Consider the following 18,439-nt stretch of genomic DNA (forward strand, 5'->3'; position numbering starts at 1 on the left):
GCTTTTAATGACTTGCACCTTTTCGCTTCTTCAGAGGAAGAAAATGCTCTGCTCTTTCAGAGAATTGCCCTCTTTGTTCTGACCAGGAGAGAATCTTGTGAGCACCTGTAGCTGTTTAATACTGACTACTAAAGGATTATGAAAGCCCAGCTTCCTTACCTGGAAGCGGGGCAAACTCAGGTGTCATTCACGCCCCAGAACTCCCTTCAGGGAGCAGACTGGGGCTGACTTTGCCTGAGACTTTGCATGGCTTCTTCCCCTCCACTGTTCTGCTTCCCCCACCGCTCCCTGGTCTCCCCTGGGAGTACTCTCTTACCAAATTTCTTACATACAAATTCTTGTCTCAGGGTCTGCTTTTAATGAACCCAACTTAAGACAGTGGCTTAGCTGGGATGCCAACCCAAGCCAGTTTGATACAAAATTTCTTGTCCCTTTTGTGTGACATGCAACCATCCATTGTTTCTCTAATTCTGTGCATTGTGTGTGTGTGTGTGTGTGTGTATTATCAATATATTAAATATTTTATCATTTTTATTTTCAATTCCAGTTGACATGCATTATTAGTTTCAGGTGTATAGCCCAGCGATTAGACCTTACATAACTTACTAAGTGATCATCCTGATAAATCTCGCACTCAACTGACACCACATATAGTTATTAAAATATTATTGACTATTCTGTACTTTTCATTCCTAAGATTATATGAAATGTTCAAGGGTCTTCTTTAAGAAGAAGAAAAAATAAAAATATGAACAATAAAATGTCAATAAATACATACCTATCAACAATTGGATCTAAAAAAAAACAAGATAAACAAGCAGAACAGAAACAGACTCATAGATACAGAGAGCATTTCAATGGTTGACAGATGGGAGAGCAGTTGGAGGGATGGGTGAAAAAGGTGAAGGGATTCAGAAGCACAAATTTGTTGTCAATTGTATTTCAATTAACTTTTCACCTTATGCTTTCATAGTTTCTGGACTTTGAAACTCTATGGACAAAAACTACAGAATGCTGAATACCTGGTTTTCTTTTTTTCAGAAAAGCGATGTCCTACCCTTGCCATGCCAGCAAATGGAGGGTTCAAGTGCATAGATGGTGCCTACTTTAATTCTCGGTGTGAGTACTATTGCTCACCAGGGTACACACTGAAAGGGGAGCGGACAGTCACGTGTATGGACAACAAGGCCTGGAGTGGCCAACCAGCCTCTTGTGTTGGTAAGAAAATATCACAATCTTCAGGAGGCACATACTTTGGAAGGAGCAGTGGCTGTTTGTCCAGTGGATTTGAAAAGAAGCATCAATATCCCCCGAGTAAAGCATAAGCATCCAGCTTTGCTTTCAATAGCTTCCTTCATCCCAAGTTCTCTGGATCAGCCCAAACCTAACCTCAGTCTCTGTCCTCCAGAGCTGACTTCACAATTGATGGCTTTCATCTGACTTTTGTCTCTTCTTGGCTTCCTATTGAGGCAGCTGTTGATTGGCAGAGGGAGAGCACACTCTGCTGCTTTAGGTCAGCGATCTGTCTTGTAGCATCGAGCAGAGTGTGACACTTGCAGGCACAGTCCTGCAGAGAGCATCTCTGTGTCTTTTACCAGACTTAGTTCCTTTGTCATGGACTCTAGTAGTCAGCAAGCACTTATTTTGCTAAACTGGAAGGGGTTTAAATATTTTACCTTACTCTGGATTTGTTGAGCAGTGGTAGTAACTGGGATCTCATTAGAAAGGCAAATTCTTGGCCCTGCTAAATCGGAAACTCTAGGGGTGGGCCCAGCACTTTTGCTGTAATGAGCCCTCCAGGGGATTCTAAAGTGCTTCGAGAGCCACTGATCTAAGGCAGTGTTTCTCAAACTTTAATGTATATCAGAACCACCTTAGGACCTTGGTAGAAATGTAGATTATAATCCAGCAGGTCTGAGGGGGGCCTAGGATTCTGGTCGGCCATGCTCTGGTGCAAGGTCTCTGAACCATAGCACAGTGGACATTTCGGGCCAGATGATTCTTTGCCATGGTGTCTTGTCCTCTGCATTATGGAATGTTTAGCAGATCCTTGGCTTTTATTCACTACATGCCAGTAACATTCTCCTTCCCCTAGTTGTGACAACCAAAAATGTCTCTAGACATTGTCAAATATTCCCTAGAGGGGGTAAGAGTGGAAGGAGAGAAATCACTACCCCATTGAGAATAGCTGGTCTAGGGGCATGGAGCCTCACCCTAGCTACTAACTGGAATCACCTGAGTATCTTTTAGATGCAAGTCATACCTTGGTTCTACCCTAGAGATTCTGATTTATTTAGCCTGTTGTGGCTGGAGGAGGCAAGTAGTTTTATAAAAGCTTCCCAGGTGGTTTTCATGTGCAGATAAGATCAGGGAACACTGAGAGCAGTGGTTCTGGAAGTGTCATCCCCTGACAGCAGTGTCAGCGTCTCCTGAGAACTTAATAGAAATGCAAAGTTGTAGCCCCACTCCAGACCTGCAGAATTAGAAACTCTGGAGTGAGGTCTAGCCATCTGCATTTTCACAGACCCTCCAGGAGACACTGATGCTCTAATGTTTGAGAAGCTGCCTTAGAAGGTCAAATCATACACAAAATAGTGCCAATGAACCAGCAGATCAGCACCAGCAAGAAGTTTGTTAGAAATGTAGAATCTGGGGACCCATTTCAAACCTGGCACTTCAACATCCACATTTTAAGATCCCCAGAGGATTCCTGTGCACTTAAAATGTTGAGGTAAACTCCTCTAGGTAGTGGTTTTTAACTCTGGTCGCCATTTCAATCCGAATCTCTGGGGCCTTGTTATTTTTCCATAAACTATTACAGCTGCCAGGACCCACCCTTACAGAATATTCTAGTCCAATCCCCCATTCTATAGGTGAAGTCTGACAGGTCACCTGAATTGCTCAAAGGTGCATAGAGCCAAGCCTATGTCTCCAGGCTCTCAGACCCAAGGGACAGCTCCTAAATCCAGGGACAGCTCTGACACTGAGGCGCCAAGGCAAGTGGCCATAGGAGCCTGGCTCCTACCCTTCTGGGATCTGTTGATCCTCCAGAAAACTATTCAGCTGTCTGCTAATGTGCTTTACCATGAGGACTCCTTCCTAACTGCTCAGTGTCTGAGGCAGATACTTCAGGAGTAAGACTGAAATTGGATGCTGCCCTCTGAGGGCAGATATGCAACAACAACTCTGACCTTGGTGCCTGGGTGTTTTCTTGATGACGCACTCTGTCCACTGTCTTCCCTGATAGCATCAGCCATTTTCACTCTGCAGTTATGTGGTTAATAAGCTACAGCCAAGGGACCTGGCCCAAGATGTGATCAAAAGCCTTCTATACCATAGTCACAGCCTGGACAATACCTTGTATTGATTTAACAAGAGCACCAGGTCCAAATAATTACTGAGATAACTGACTCATTTATTCTGGGCTTTTCTTTTTCTAGGAGTTAGGTAGTATTTTGTATTAGTTAGTAATTGGGAAAACAAAAAAACACTCCAGGTATTTAAAACAGAAGGGAATTTAATATAGGGAATTGGTTACAACAGACAAACAAACAAAAACAAACAGGAAGAGCTGGAGGATTAAAAGAGGAACAACTGTTACCAGAGATTAGTTACTGCAGAAAGCCGTTCCAAGCAAGGGCTGAAGGAGCAAAAGTGGGGTGGTAGTGTTACCCAAAGTCCGTAAGCCCACCTTTCATGCTGACATTTCTGTAACTGACACCATCATTGATGAGATGAAGTCAGGAGCCAACATTCTTGCTGATATTTCAGGAATCCAGGAAACCCTCACTGACATTCCTACCAGAAGCATAATGGCTTCCACCTTCTTATGCCTTCTAGTTTCAGGAGAGTGCCTCTCTCTGGCAAACTTATCTGGCACCCAGCTGGGAAATATAACTTTGAGTCTTTTAGTCCAGGCAGTAAAGGGGAGATTATAGGAAAACTTACTATCAACAGAATATTTGGCCCAACAACCTTTTTCTGAGGTTTTAAACTTCTCCCCAAGAATCATTGTAGTTGTCAGTGAAAAGAAGACTGCCGAGCAGTCCTGGTCAAATGGAGCAGTTATGATGGTGTTGAGGCTGTGAACTCTGGACATGTTCCTCTTGAAGGTTTTAACCTAAGGCCAGATGTTCAGGTCAAAAGGGCCTCTCACAGATGTTAGTTCCAGTATGTCCCCTGTGACTTGGTATGTGCAAGCTAGTTCTTCAAAATTTTTTTAAAATGTTGAATCTTTCCTCCGTCACATTGGAAGGGGCAGAGGTGATGGGAAGGAATGCTCAAAAATCTTTCTGCTAAGAAAGCATTGGCAAAGAGTTCTCTAGGGACCGCACTGTTTAGTTGTCCAGATTGTGTGGAACAATGGAAAGAAAATGCTAATTATTCTCAAAAAGCAACAAGCATGTCTTAAGCTGGACCAGATGGGCCTGGAACCTTCCCAGAGGGAGAGACAAAGAACTACAAAGTAAACCCCTATTTCAGGGGATTTATCTTAGAGTTTTCCAGGGCAACATTCTAGAATATTTTGGGGAAGGGAACTTATGCATGAAATTAGGTAGGAGTGGCTAAAGGGGCACCAGTGAGCCACAAGTGAGCATAGGGCTCACAAAATAAAAAATAAAAAAAGAGAGAGAAATGGAAAAAGCAAGCATGCAATTTTTTTTTTTTTTTTTTAATTTTGGTGACAGATAAATTGGAGTTTGTCCCCTGTGAATGTTACTCCAGGGACATCATTAATTCTTTTTGGTTTTAATTGTATTAAATTTGTTTAATAAGTTTGTGTGTTGGTGGGGCTACAGGGTCTTTGAATACAACTCAGAGCCTCAGCCTATTTTAGGAGCTGACACATGGTGACTGAGTAGTTCCCAGATTTTAGTAGCTCCCAGTAGTTACCACACAACCTTGAACAGTGCATCTTGGCTAAAACTGAGCTGAGTGCTGAAGAAATTGTCCTACTTCTCCTCCAGACTTTGATGAAAGAGAGAGTGCTGGGCTGACTTTTGACTCAGAGGTGGTGAGTTCTGTGGTCTGGCAAATTTGAAAGTACCACAAGTTAAGATTAATTCTCTTATGCAGACCACACTCTGGCAGTGGATTCAAATCCACATTTATTTCAGAAACAGATATAGACTGAAATAAGTCAATGTAAAAGAAAAAACATATAGCAAATTTTAGGAGGGTAAAATATTTGAAGAACCACAACTCCCATTGGTATAAAATTAAATAAACCTTACAGTGTAACAACTATTGTTCTAGGGGTGTGTGTGTGTGTTTTCTTTCTTTTTATTTTAAGTTATTTTTAGTTACATTGGCATTTAGACAGAACAATGGATAGTTAAAATTACAAATCCTCATCCAGAGGCCAGATTTTGTATTTTTATATATATTTTTTATTAATTAATTTTTGTTACAGATGTTTCTCCTTTTTCCCCCACTGAGTCCCCCCTCCCCCTCCCTCCCTGCCATTTCCCCAGTTTGTTGTCCATGTCCACTGTTCATGCATACATGCATATAAGTTCTGTGGTTTATCTCTCCCCCACCACCCCCCTCTTTAGGGGATTGTCAGTCTGTACCCCACTTCTACGTCTCTGGGACTACCCCATTCCCCAGACTGTTATGTTCATTATATTCCACAAATAAGTGAGATCATATGAGACTTGTCTTTCTCTGTTTGGCTTGTTTCACTTAGGATGATACTTTCCAGGTTCCTCCATGTAGTCTCAAAAGAGAAGAGATCTTTCTTTCTTACAGCTGTGTAGTATTCCATTGTGTATATGTACCACAGCTTTTTTATCCATTCATCTACTGATGGACACTTGGGCTGTTTCCAGATCTTAGCAATTGTAAATAGTGCTGCTACAAACATGGGTGTTTGTATTCTTTCTGATTGGTGTTTCAGGCTTCTTAGGGTATATTCCTAGAAGAGGAATCACTGGGTCAAACGGAAATTCAATTTTTAATTTTTTGAGGTAACACCATATTGTTTTCCATAGTGGCTGCACCAGTCTGCATTCCCACCAGCAGTGCACTAGAGTCCCCTTTTCTCCACACCCTCGCCAACACTTGTTGTTTGATGATTTGTTAATGGCGGCCATTCTGACAGGTGTGAGGTGATACCTCATTGTTTTAATTTGCATCTCTCTGATGATTAGTGATGTTGAGCATTTCTTCATATGTTTCTTAGCCATTTGTATGTCCTGTTTGGAGAGGTGTCTATTTAGTTCCTCTGCCCATTTTTTAATTGGATTCTTTGTCTTCCTTTTATGGAGTTGTATGACAAATGAAATTTTGGAATAAAAATGCTGAGATTTAAGACATGCAAATTAATAGAATACTTTTCTGGCTTCCCAACTATCTGACAACTGGGTTTACTCAAAGACCCATAGAAAAGTTTGCTGGGCTGCACTGCATTATTTCCAGGGATTCAGTTGAAAATACAAATATTGTGGGGTAAGAATAAATAAATGTATCAGTGCATTGTTGTAGACGAGTGTAACTATGCCAAATTTTTCGTGGGTTGACAAATGTACATTCTTTGCAAACTTTCAGGAAACTAGTTTCAGTTTTGAAACTACTTGATTGATTGACATACTGACTCACATTTTACCTGACTTGGTTTGCTAGTGCGTACTGAACAGGTAAACTCATAATGGACATCTCCAATGTAAACATATCACCAATTGATTTTTACTTGGGCATTTTTCTGGTAAAGGTGTTGACTCTTTTTGTTGTTGTAGATGAATCTTCACCTGAGGATATTTTCCAATTTATGTTTAGAGAGAATGGAAGGGAGGGAGAGAGGGAGAGAGAGAGAGAGAGAGAGAGAGAGAGAGAGAGAGAGAGAGAGAGAGAAACCTTGATGTGAGAGACACACATTGATTGATTGCCTCCTGTATGACCCCAACTAGGGCTGGGGATCGAACCCAAAACCTGGGTATGTGCCCTTTACCAGAATTGAACTAGAGACCTTTTGGTCTGAGGGCAAATGCTCTAACCACCAAGCCAAATCAGCCAGGGCAAGATGTTGACTCTTAATTGTGGAATTCATTGCTGCCAGTCTTGCTTCTTTTGTCCATTTGGGAAAGTGTTCTAATATCTTATATGGTGCAAAAGAAATGGAACCACTTCCCAAAGACAACTACAAAGATTACACTCTAGCTTGGGGAAGCAAACAATTGGGAAAGTTTTCAGTGCTCAGGTTTGTTCTGCCTTTGGCAGTCACACTCTTCTTGTGTCCCATGACATGCTCACTTCCTTCTTCCATCACCAACCTCAAGCTGTTTTATATTTGGATCAGCATTCTCTTGCTACACAACAGGCCACACAAAACTTAGTGGTTTCAAACAACCATGTTATTGCTCAGGATTGTTTGTACTGGGAAGTTGGGTAGTGCTCAGTGGAGATCGCTCATCCCTGTTCCACATAGTGACTGACTGGAACAAGAGGATCCAAGATAATTTCACTCACATGTCTGGCATCTCAGTCAGAGGTGGCTGTACTGCCCAGGGTTTGGCTGAGCCTTTTTCTCTCTTTTCCTTTATAATTTCTCATCTACATGGCCTCTTTAGTCAGGTATTTGGAATTCCTTATATGGCAGCTGGTTTCCAGGTTAGCCAAAGTCAGACTCTTTAAGGGCATATGCCTGGGACTGGCACAGAATCACTTCCCTTGCATTTTACTAGTCAAAGCAAGTAACAGGACTGACATAGATTCAAAAGAATGAAAAGTAGACTCGACCTCTTGGTAGGAGGATCTGCAAATATATAAGAAGGTTATGGGTAGCCATATTTGCAGGAAATTTACCACAATATTCTTGGAAATCAGTGCTTGGAAATCATTAGTGAGATACATCTTGGAAGATGCCACACACGATACTATATAGGAGTAATTAAAAAAAAAAAAAACAGGTGTGATTGCTTATATATTTTTCTGGTACTATTAATAAGGTCAATATTACAATGCTTTAAACAAGATAGAAGTTTCATTCTTGTATAAACGTTTGTGCTTAAGCAGTCCAGGGAAGCATCCTAAGCCCAAGTTTCTTCTCACTTGTTCTTTCATACTCAAATTTCAGCTTTCATCTCATAGTCTAAGATGCCTACTCCAGCTCCCCACCACATCCACATTCAAACCAGGATGGAGAAGGAAGGGGAAAGGGCAGAGTACACTCCTTAGACCCTAGTTTTTTTGAAAAGCACAACCCAGAACCTGCATATGTCACTTTTTCTCACAACCCATTAGTGGAACCCATCACATGGCCACACCTAACTTCAAAGGAGGCTGGAGAATGTAGTCTTTATTATGGAAGGCCAAAGGCCCAGGCAAACTTCTTTAGTTTTAAAATAAGGGGGCTCAGTTAGTGAGTGAGCATTCATGAGTCTCTGCTGCATCAACTGTACAGATTGAGAGGAAGTTGGTGTGAAAGATCAAAGGATAAGAGAAACGAGAGAAGCAGCAATTAAAAAGCCAGCTTGAACAGGATATTTAGGAAGTCAGAAAGGAAAGAGACATTAAATGGAGCCTGTTTTCTGTGAGAAGCTATGACAACCCTTTATTGGGATAAAAATATCATCTTGCCTTAGAATGGGGTGGAAAGAAAGGACCCCAGGTCAGGCAGTCTCAGACACAAGTTATTGTCATGTTCTGAGCACTTTTTAATCATATCTCTCTAGCAGTCATCTTCAAATACATATCTCCACTGGAAATTACTATTTAAGCAAACATTTAGAATACAGTTTATTTATAACTTTAATTTAAAAGGTTTTTGTTTTGTTTTGTTTTGTTTTGTTTTGCTTGTTACCTGTTGGCCAGGACATTGTCCTTTGAACCTCTTTCTTATTTTCACCACCTACCTGGTTAGATGTGTTAAGGATCCCAAGTACATAGTTCAGCTTTTTAGATAAATAGAAGTTGATGCTGTGCTATATGTTTATTTCTAGTATTTTATACGTAGAGAGTAAACAAGAGCACAGATGAGGGAGGCAGTCTGTCAGATGTCTTCAATGAATGGGGCCGAGGCCAGGATTTTCATGAACGTTTCAAGATTTACACATAATAATAGGCTCTAAGGGCATCTGGACTCAACAGGGAATTTTCATTATGTTTCTATAGCAACTTTGTTCATTTCATTCATGGAAATTTATAATAACATAAAAAGCAGTGAGGGTCATGGCTATATAATAATAGGTTTAGGTTTCTGGAGCATCTGCGAAGGGCAGCCAACCAGCTGTTCTCATCAGCTGAAAGAGAGGGCATGATGCTTGAGGAAGCAACAGAATCCAGTCTTGTTGCTGCTCTTCAAGGATTTATGTGGAAGCTATAGCAGGCAACCACAAAAGAATGCATGTGCAGAGGTGGAGGAAAACACTAGGTCAGCAGTAGGCAGACACACAGAAGTGTTTGGCTTATTAAAATAATTTAAAAATGATTGATCATATCTTAAAATATCAGACCATAAAAAAACTCCAAAAGTGAGAAATTGCTTTCCAGTTTATAAATGGCGATGGTGATAATAATCTTTAGTCTAGTGGGCGATTGTGAGAATTCAATGAAATTATACAGAGATAATACTTTGTATGGGGTGGACACATAGGAGGCTCAAGTAAATATTAGCTATTATTTTTAGTAATTTATTTCTTCTTGTTTCTGGTTTGGAAAAGCACTGCTTCTGAAAAACTAGGGCAGTTTTAACTGATCATTGTTAGCTAGACATAAGCTGGCCTTGTGAAACTGAGACTCGTCACCCAGATAACCTAATTGGAAACTTGTCTGCTCACAATGTTAGGTGATACAGAAAACAACCAATCATATCATCCAGATGTTTAGTTCACATGACACAGAGACTAAGAGAATCTCTTCACTCTAACAATCTTTCTCCAAGAAAAAGTAGTAGCACAATGTAATTTTACATAGAATTTATCTCCTCTTCTCCAACTACCCCTTTTGCTTTACTTTTTTCCTTTATTCCCTTTTAAAAATTTTTATTAAATTTATTGGGGGAAACATTGGTTAATAAAATTATATAAGTTTCAGGTGTACAATTCTATAATATATCATCTATATATTGTGTTGTAGGTTCACCACCCCCAGTCAAGTCTCCTTCCATCATCATTTATTCCCCCTTTACTCTCTTCTACCTCCCCCCACCTCCTTTCCTTCTGGAAATCACTATACTGTTGTCTGTGTCTATGAGGTTTTTTTCGTTTTTTTTTTGTTTGTTTTTTTTTTTGGTTTTTTTGCTCAATGCCTTCACCTTTTTCACCCATCCCTGCAAACCTCCTCCTCTCTGACAGCTGTCAGTCTGTTCACTGTGTCTATTAGTTTGTTCCTATTTTGTTTGTTAGCTTATTTTGTTCATTAGATTCCATATATAAGTGAAACCATAGGGTACTTGTCTTTCTTTGACTGGCTTATTTTACTTAGCATAGTACTTTCTAGGTTTATTCAGGCTATCACAACAGGTAAGATTTCCTTCCTTTTAATGACCAAGCAGTATTCCATTGTGTATATGTACAACAGTATTTTTACCCACTCATCTACTGATGGGTACTTGGGCTTTACATTTTTAAAAAATGAAATGTAGGCAGAAAAATCTCAGACATCACACATAGCAGAATTTTCACTGATATATCACCCAGGGCAAGAGAAACAAAGGCAAAAATTAATTAATGGGACTATATCCAACTAAAAAGCTTCTGCATGGCAAAAGAACCAGCATCAAAATGAAAAGGGAACCCACTCTTTGGGAGAACATGCTTGCCAAAGATACATCAGATAAGGGGTTAATATCTAAAATATACAGAGTACTCATACAACTCAACAAAAGGAAGACAAACAATCCAATCAAAAACTGGGCAGAGGACCTCAATAGACACTTCTCCAAACAGGACATACAAATGGCCAAGAGACATATGAAAAAATGCTCAGTGTCACTAATCATCAGAGAGATGCAAAATAAAACAACGATGAGGTATCACCTCACACCTGCCAGGATGGCTGCCATCAACAAATCATCAAACAAGTGTTGGCGAGGGTGTGGAGAAAAGGGGACTCTAGTATACTGCTGGTGGGAATGCAGACTGGTGCAGCCACTATGGAAAACAATATGGTGTTACTCAAAAAATTAAAAATTGAACTGTCATTTGACCCAGTGATCCCACTTCTAGGAATATAACCTAAGAAGCCTGAAACACCAATCAGAAATAATATATGCACCCCTCTGTTCATAGCACCGCTATTTACAGTAGCTAAGATCTGGAAACAGCCAAATGTCCATCAATAGAGTGATTAATAAGCTGTGGCACATTTACACAATGGAATACTATGCAGCTGTAAAGAAGAAAGATCTCTTATCCTTTGAGACGACATGGAGGGACCTGGAGAGTAATGTGCTAATTGAAATAAGCCAGTCAGAGAAAGACAAGTACCACATGATCTCACTTGCTTGTGTAATCTAATGCACAAAATAAGCTGATGATCAAAAGAGATCCAGAGACATGGAAGTAGGAAACAGACTGACAAATCTCAGAGGGAAGGGGGATGTGGGGCAGGAAGAGATAAACCAAAGAACTTATATGCATATATGCACAACCAATGGACACAGAAAATAGTTTGGGAAAGGCAGGAGGGTGTGGGAGTGGGGAGGAGGGGGTCAATGGGGGAGAAAAGAAGGGACATCTGTAGTACTTTCAACAATAAAGATAAAAAAAGAATATGCTGTTCATGATGAGATTGTCAGCTATATCTGACGAGTAGGGAGCAGATATTGTATACTTGTCTTTCTGATTCATCCTAAACTGTGAAATGTTTGTCTGAATTGTGAAAGTTTATCTTTCATTACGTAGCATAGAAAAAATATATATTTTTAAAAACTTAGAAACTGAAATTAGATAACTCAAATGCATTTAAAGCAGCTTTCATTTCATCATAACATTTATATATTTTATCAATTCTAAGAAACATAATTTTTCATCCTGTAATATCCCTGAAATTGGAATGTGTCTCAGAATTGATAGTGACTTAGATTCAATAAAATATGGTGGTTGTTAGTATTAGTTTATTAAGGCTATAAATCCATACTCCATTGAAGCATGATATAGAATAAAAATAAATTTGGATAGCTGAAGGCAAAACTGTTTAACAGTTGATTAATAATTTTTTACCCTAAATAATAAGAAAAGTTATTAGACAAGACACAGGAGAAAGTATATGAATACTTAATTTGGTGCGTTTAACTTTTGAAGATGTTTGTGATTCAGAATCAAATAACATTTAATTTTAATTCAGGTTATGATAACATTTGAGTAATTATTAGTTGGTATGTAAAGCAATGCAAATGTGAATGTTGTTAATTTGCTATGCCCTCTTGAAATACATTCTCTACCTGTTTAGAATTGTCAAGTAGAATTTGTTAAATTTTGAACTCCCCTTGTTGTGAGTTCACTTTAGCTATAATAAGACAAAATCCAACCCAAAGTAGAATTAACATCTCTTTTTTTTTTCATAGCCCTCATTATCAACTCATCCTTAACAGTGAGGGGTCAGAAATTTTATTATCACATAGGTAAACTACTTGGGGAAATTTGGGAGGTCTTTAGAGGAACAGGGCCAAGGTAAAACTGCTGTTCCAAAACACGGACTGTAGGTGTAGCCCAGTGGCAATTAGAGGGGAGACAGAGCACTGTTTACTTTAAGAGATTGACAGTTGTTTTGGGTATAGATATAGTCAGAGGAGAGAGGGCTTGTTCTGGGGGTATGTGCTCTGACATGAGTTTTAATTCACACTGTCACTATCTACATGCATGGCCTTAAATAAACCACTTAAACTCTCTGAGCCTCTGTTTCCACATCTGTGAAATGAGAGTATTGGGTGGCTCCTGTAAGCCTGCATAGCATTTTCTTTTACCTCTCTTAGCGCAGTGCTATTTCTACCTCATTTCATATTTTATGTGCTGGCATAATTCTCTTAACAGACTGTAAATTCTTTGATAAGCACATGATTCTCTTGCCTTGTGCACCTCAACCCCAGGAGTTGGAATGATGCTTTGGGTAAGACAGACACTAAAGATTTGTTGTATTGAATTCAATTGAACTGGATGATAGACAAGGTACCTTTCTCTAATATTCTATGATGCTTTTTTTTTTTTTTTTAAAGAAGGAGGGACTCACTAAGGCTGAATTATTTCTAGATTTACTTGGGTTACTACCATATTGCCAAGTCAGTAGGCAGAATTTAGAAACATGGGGAAGAAGAAGCTATAGTTAATAAATGATGCCAGTAGACACCTAGCAAGGCCAGTTGATTGTAGGTTTAGCCATGCACATGTGAGTACCCAAACAATCTTCAAATGTGAGCAAGAAAGAAGGGGCAAGATGAAGAGAGAAGAAAGAAATACAGAGAGGGTAAACAAACCTTTCAAAAATGAGGAGTACCTAGAGCTTTAGGAATGTCAAATACTGGGTGTCAAACCCCAAGTTGATGAGATACTTCTTGATGATGGTAAGAATACTCTGGTTATATTTTCAGATATGGAACCTCCTAGAATAAAATGCCCAAGTGTGAAGGAACGCATTGCTGAACCCAATAAGCTGACAGTCCGAGTGTCCTGGGATACCCCTGAAGGAAGAGACACAGCAGATGGCATTCTAACCGAGTAAGTGAAACTTGACAGATGGAATGATGTTACCTCTTTTATGTGAGATGTTTACTACCCAGAGTGGGGAAGTGTATTTATGCTGGTCTATTGATGCTTTGAGACTGGGTACAGCACTCTGTCAGCTATTCCTCATTCATGCTTTTTCCCCCATAATTGTCTTCCCCATCTGACATACTATATATGTTACTGATATATTTGTTTACTGCCATGTTCTTAATGTCCAGAACCATGCCTAGCACATAGTTGATACTTAGTAAATATTTGTTGAAGGAAAGTTAGAATGGATGTTGGGAAGAAAGGGAGAGGAGGGACAGAAAGAGGAAGAGAAAGCCACCTGGTTAATTCAGGGTTAGAATCACCTCCACTGGCCACCCAGAGGGCTCCTACACATGCCACCAGGCCTTACTAAGCCATCACCCCACTGGAAGTTTCTGTGTTTCCCAGGTGGAGCCAGATGCAGCCCCCCTTGTGCTCTGTGAATATGATTTAATACAGATCTTTTCCACCTCCCTTTTTTGGCACCTGTTTCTTTCAAATTTTTTTTATTTTTAATGTTTTTGAAACTTGTGACTACATTAAACACTTACAGAAGGAGCTTACTTAAAAAGAACAGAGGTACCCTGCCTTTTTCGCCACCCCTACCCCCATTCTTCAGGACTAATTGCATTAATAATGTAATGTACATCCAAAATGGTTTTTAATGGTTTATTCCATTTGGTGAGGTTAACTACATATTCTAATATAGCATCTGGACCTGTACCCCCACAGCTCTTTTGTTGACCTCCATGTTCCCTGGAGGCCACTACTTCATATCACCATGTTCACATTGTTCCTTAAAGTTCATGGCCCTGTTAGACCTCCCCAATGAGTTTCCATCTGTGGACAAAGGATACCTCTGACTTACCCCCGGTGAGCCATACAGCAGGGAAAGCCTTTCTATAATCCTATCAACTCAGGCTATGCAACAGAAAACATTTTAAATCAATTGTTAGTAATAACAAAAAATATACTTGGAAGAGGTTGAGTCGCCCACCCCTTGGAGGACATTTTGTTTCTACACCATGATAAATTTCTCCCAGTGTATCATCTAGCTTAGATAACATGACTAGTTTTGTTTCTCATTGTAACTCCTCAAAAATAAAGTTCAACTGTGGTACATTTGCACAATAGAATACTATGCAGCTATAATAAAAAAGGATCTCTTACCCTTTGAGACAACATGGAGGGACCTGGAGAGTATTATGATAAGTGACAAGCCAGTCAGAGAAAGACAAGTGCCACATGATCTCACTTACATGTTGAATCTAATGTACAGAATAAACTCATGAATAAAATAGATCCAGAGACATGGTACTTCAGAGGGGAGAAGGGAGAGGGGCAGGAAGAGATAAACCAAAGAACTTATATGCATATATGCACAACCCATGGACACAGACAACAGTGCAGTGAAGGCAGGGGTGGAGGCGGGAGTGGGGAGGAGGGTGTCAGTAGGGGAAAAGGAGGGCATTTGTAATACTTTCAACAATAACAATAAATTAAAAAATAAAAAGTTCAAAACTTTATTGAGAAAATTATTTATGCTGTCACATATGCATGTCACAAACCTCTAATGAGAAACTTTGGGCAATTCGGATTTAAAAATAATTCACAGTTTACATAATTAGGGTTTAGGTTTTATTTATCTTTGAATCTTTGAGGCCCCATACAATGGCTGGCTCCGTTCCTAAAATATAATACGTTCCTAAATTTCTATAACTGTGAATGAAATCCTATATAATAAACATAAAATATCAGGTCACCAGGTGACTATTCACTTTAGCCTTTTAATTGTTAACCTGTGTTATGGTTAGAAATGTGACATTTTAAAGGAGCATATTAGTAGCCCCTACCTCTCTGTTCAAAGCAGTTGTCTGCTTCCAGAGTTCTACAGCCCAGAACCAGAGGCTTGGATTAAGATTCTGTGGGCAGTGCACTCTGACAGAATAAGGAATTCAGAGAAGGCTGTCATGTCCCCTTTTCAGCTCTCTTGCCTGTGCCCCTTACTTCTCTGGCGTTTCTCTTGTGACCCCTTTCCCAGGTCTTACGCAAGCCACTGTTGTATGGTCCCCCTGTAAAAGGGAAGGTTCTAGTGTCAAGCTCTGAGATAAGTGCTTCTTGTGAGTTCCCTTATTTATTCCTCATGACTGTTGTTTGCATGTCACAAATGAGATATAGTCTCCAAGAGGTTGGCAGATACTCATATGTGAAGTATGATTCCTCTCAGGTTTATCTGCATTTCAGTCATGCTTCCTGAGGCTTATAAAGCATCTAAAGGCCAAAGTGACATGTCTCTAGTGGTGGGATTTCTGGAACTTTCCCAAGACCCCTCACTTTATACCTTGTACATAGCCACCTTAGACAAGGTTCTAAGGTATAAGGTTCTCCTCGGTGGTAACAATGATAATTTCACATGTCCATTGTTAGCAAATATTCTCATCATTCTTAAGAATGGTAGGGAGAAAGTATTTGTCTATTGAAAAACAAACAAAATGTGTCATTTGATCATGCTGTACCTCTTGGTGTTCTTATCATATAGCTAAGAAGAAAGATGTTGGAGTCACTCTAGCTGCATGATGTTGGGCAAGTTTCTTAACTTTTCAATGCTACAGTTTCCTCATCTTTGAAAAGGAGATGATAATACTACCTCATAGGGTTGTTGTGAGGATTAAATAAACTACTATATTTAAAATGCCTAGAACCATGCCTGACATACATGTTTATGTAAGTGCAAAGAACAATATTATCATAATTATCATTATTGTTATCATCAAGGAATCGCAGTGAACTTGAATTTTTCTCAGGAAAGGTCTCTATTGGCCCACATATTAAAAAAAGTTCCAGTACCTCTTTCAGGCCCAAATTGCCAATGAGTGCTTAGACTACACTCTGAAGACTTAGGCCCTAAGTTCTAAGCCCTCTCTATCCTCTGTTCTATCTTTTAGTGAGAAAAATAAATGTAAACAAATGCCCAGGATGATCATCTTTGATCATTAGGCCCACAATGGCCTAAGTGTTGCTAGGCCCATAATAATCATCTTTGCTCTTTTTGTTTTCTTCCCCCTTTAAGTGTTATTCTAAAAGGCCTCCCCCCAGGCTCTAATTTTCCAGAAGGAGACCACAAGATCCAGTACACAGTTTATGACCGAGCTGAGAACAAGGGCACTTGCAAATTTCGAGTTAAAGTAAGAGGTAAGAATATTGCTTATTGGCTTCCCCTCCTCTTTACAAGAGCAAAGGGAAGCAGGCTCTCAAGCAAGAACCCTCTGTGAGCACCCACTGCCATGCATATACTTCCTAGGTTGGATTCAATTCTGATGAGGCTGAGAAAATGTGCCATCTTAATCTCTGAATTTCACAATATAAATCTGGATGAGGTTCAGTGCTGGCAGTTTACTAAAGAGTTCGAGAGAGCAATAAGCTAGTCTCATATGAGCCCTCCCCTGGCTATCTTAGAAGAATATTATTTGATAACCTTTCCATCACTGGGCTTGGGTGACCAGCTAAAGCCTGCAAGCCCTTCTATAAGTGAGGTTAGAAGCCCCCTAGATTGGGCCACTGGACCATGTTCCTGGTGTTCTACAGCCTTTAGTCTACCTTAAAAAAAAGTGTTTTTAAAGTTTATTTTATGCCTCATGGTTTGGGTAGCTAATTACTAACTCTTTACTCTGTACTACTCTGTGTTCAACTTCCTCATATAAAACACATGGGTCTAAACCAGTTGATCTCAATGGTCTCACTGGTATGAACAGTGACCATTCCAAGGTCCACCTGCTAAACAAATAGCCATCCCTTTCCCCTGGCTCATTTCACATGCTGATATAGAAGCCTGATTACAAATCTAGTGCATCTGAGACCTTTTCCCTGGTTGCTTTGTGGAGGTGAGCTCAGCACTGAGACCCATTTGAGCTTGTGTCCCTGCAGTCAGACGCTGTGGCAAACTAAATGCCCCGGAGAATGGTTACATGAAGTGCTCCAGCGACGGGGATAATTACGGAGCCACCTGTGAATTCTCCTGCATCGGTGGCTATGAGCTACAGGGTAGTCCTGCCCGAGTATGTCAATCCAACCTGGCTTGGTCTGGCACAGAACCCACCTGTGCAGGTATGTGTGCAGCCCTGTCTATCAACCACCAACAGCAGAACCTGAAAATCCCTTGGTTCTGGATTCTAGTACAGGGAGGAAGGGTTTTAGTCTACATACTTTGAAAGTTTCAATGCCATCCCTCTTCATCTGATGGGTGAAAAAAGTCCCTGGTTTCCTGCTGCAGCTCATCTCACCCACCCCCCTCTATTTCTACCTATCTTCTAAGTTATCTTTCATGTCCCCTAAGGAAGAAGCTATATGGAAACCCAGGACCAGCCTTCAGCGACATTATTAATCAGCAAAGCCTGCTCTAGTTACATTTGTTCCTCCCTTTACAAATGTAAGGATTTTTTGCACAAAGGCAGTATACCACGTGTCCAGGCAATATAATGCCTGTTTTTCAGCACTGGCTTGAAAGTCACACATCTCAAAATTGGATATTTAAATCCTTCATCCTGTGTCAAATAAGAAAGATAATGCCTACTATTTGAGTTGTTGAAATAATTAAATGAGGTCATCCATTGAGCTGTTGAATAGAACAGTGCCTGGCTCACGGTAAGCTCTCAATACATGTCAGCTATTATTATTGAGGAACAAAACTTGAACTGGGTAGCGATAATAGTGTCAAATTTGGACTAGTTAGAAAATTCTTGACATATCTC

General features: G+C 40.0%; 1 protein-coding gene across 4 annotated transcripts in view; it reads left to right on the plus strand.

Annotated features, from left to right (window-relative positions):
* The window catches only part of SRPX (sushi repeat containing protein X-linked), a 117,260-nt gene that overhangs the window by 70,796 nt on the left and 28,025 nt on the right, over positions 1-18,439 (plus strand). For 3 of the 4 annotated variants that reach the window (XM_036271014.1, XM_036271017.1, XM_036271015.1), the window contains 4 exons: positions 1,042-1,218; positions 13,526-13,652; positions 16,762-16,883; positions 17,616-17,795. In XM_036271014.1, coding sequence (XP_036126907.1) covers positions 1,042-1,218; positions 13,526-13,652; positions 16,762-16,883; positions 17,616-17,795 — 606 coding nt within the window. The remainder of the gene's footprint in view (positions 1-1,041; positions 1,219-13,525; positions 13,653-16,761; positions 16,884-17,615; positions 17,796-18,439) is intronic. The other variant, XM_036271016.1, reaches the window with a different exon arrangement.

Source organism: Molossus molossus, unplaced genomic scaffold, assembly GCF_014108415.1.
Source record: "Molossus molossus isolate mMolMol1 unplaced genomic scaffold, mMolMol1.p scaffold_m16_p_2, whole genome shotgun sequence".
In the NCBI taxonomy this organism is placed as follows: domain Eukaryota; kingdom Metazoa; phylum Chordata; class Mammalia; order Chiroptera; family Molossidae; genus Molossus; species Molossus molossus.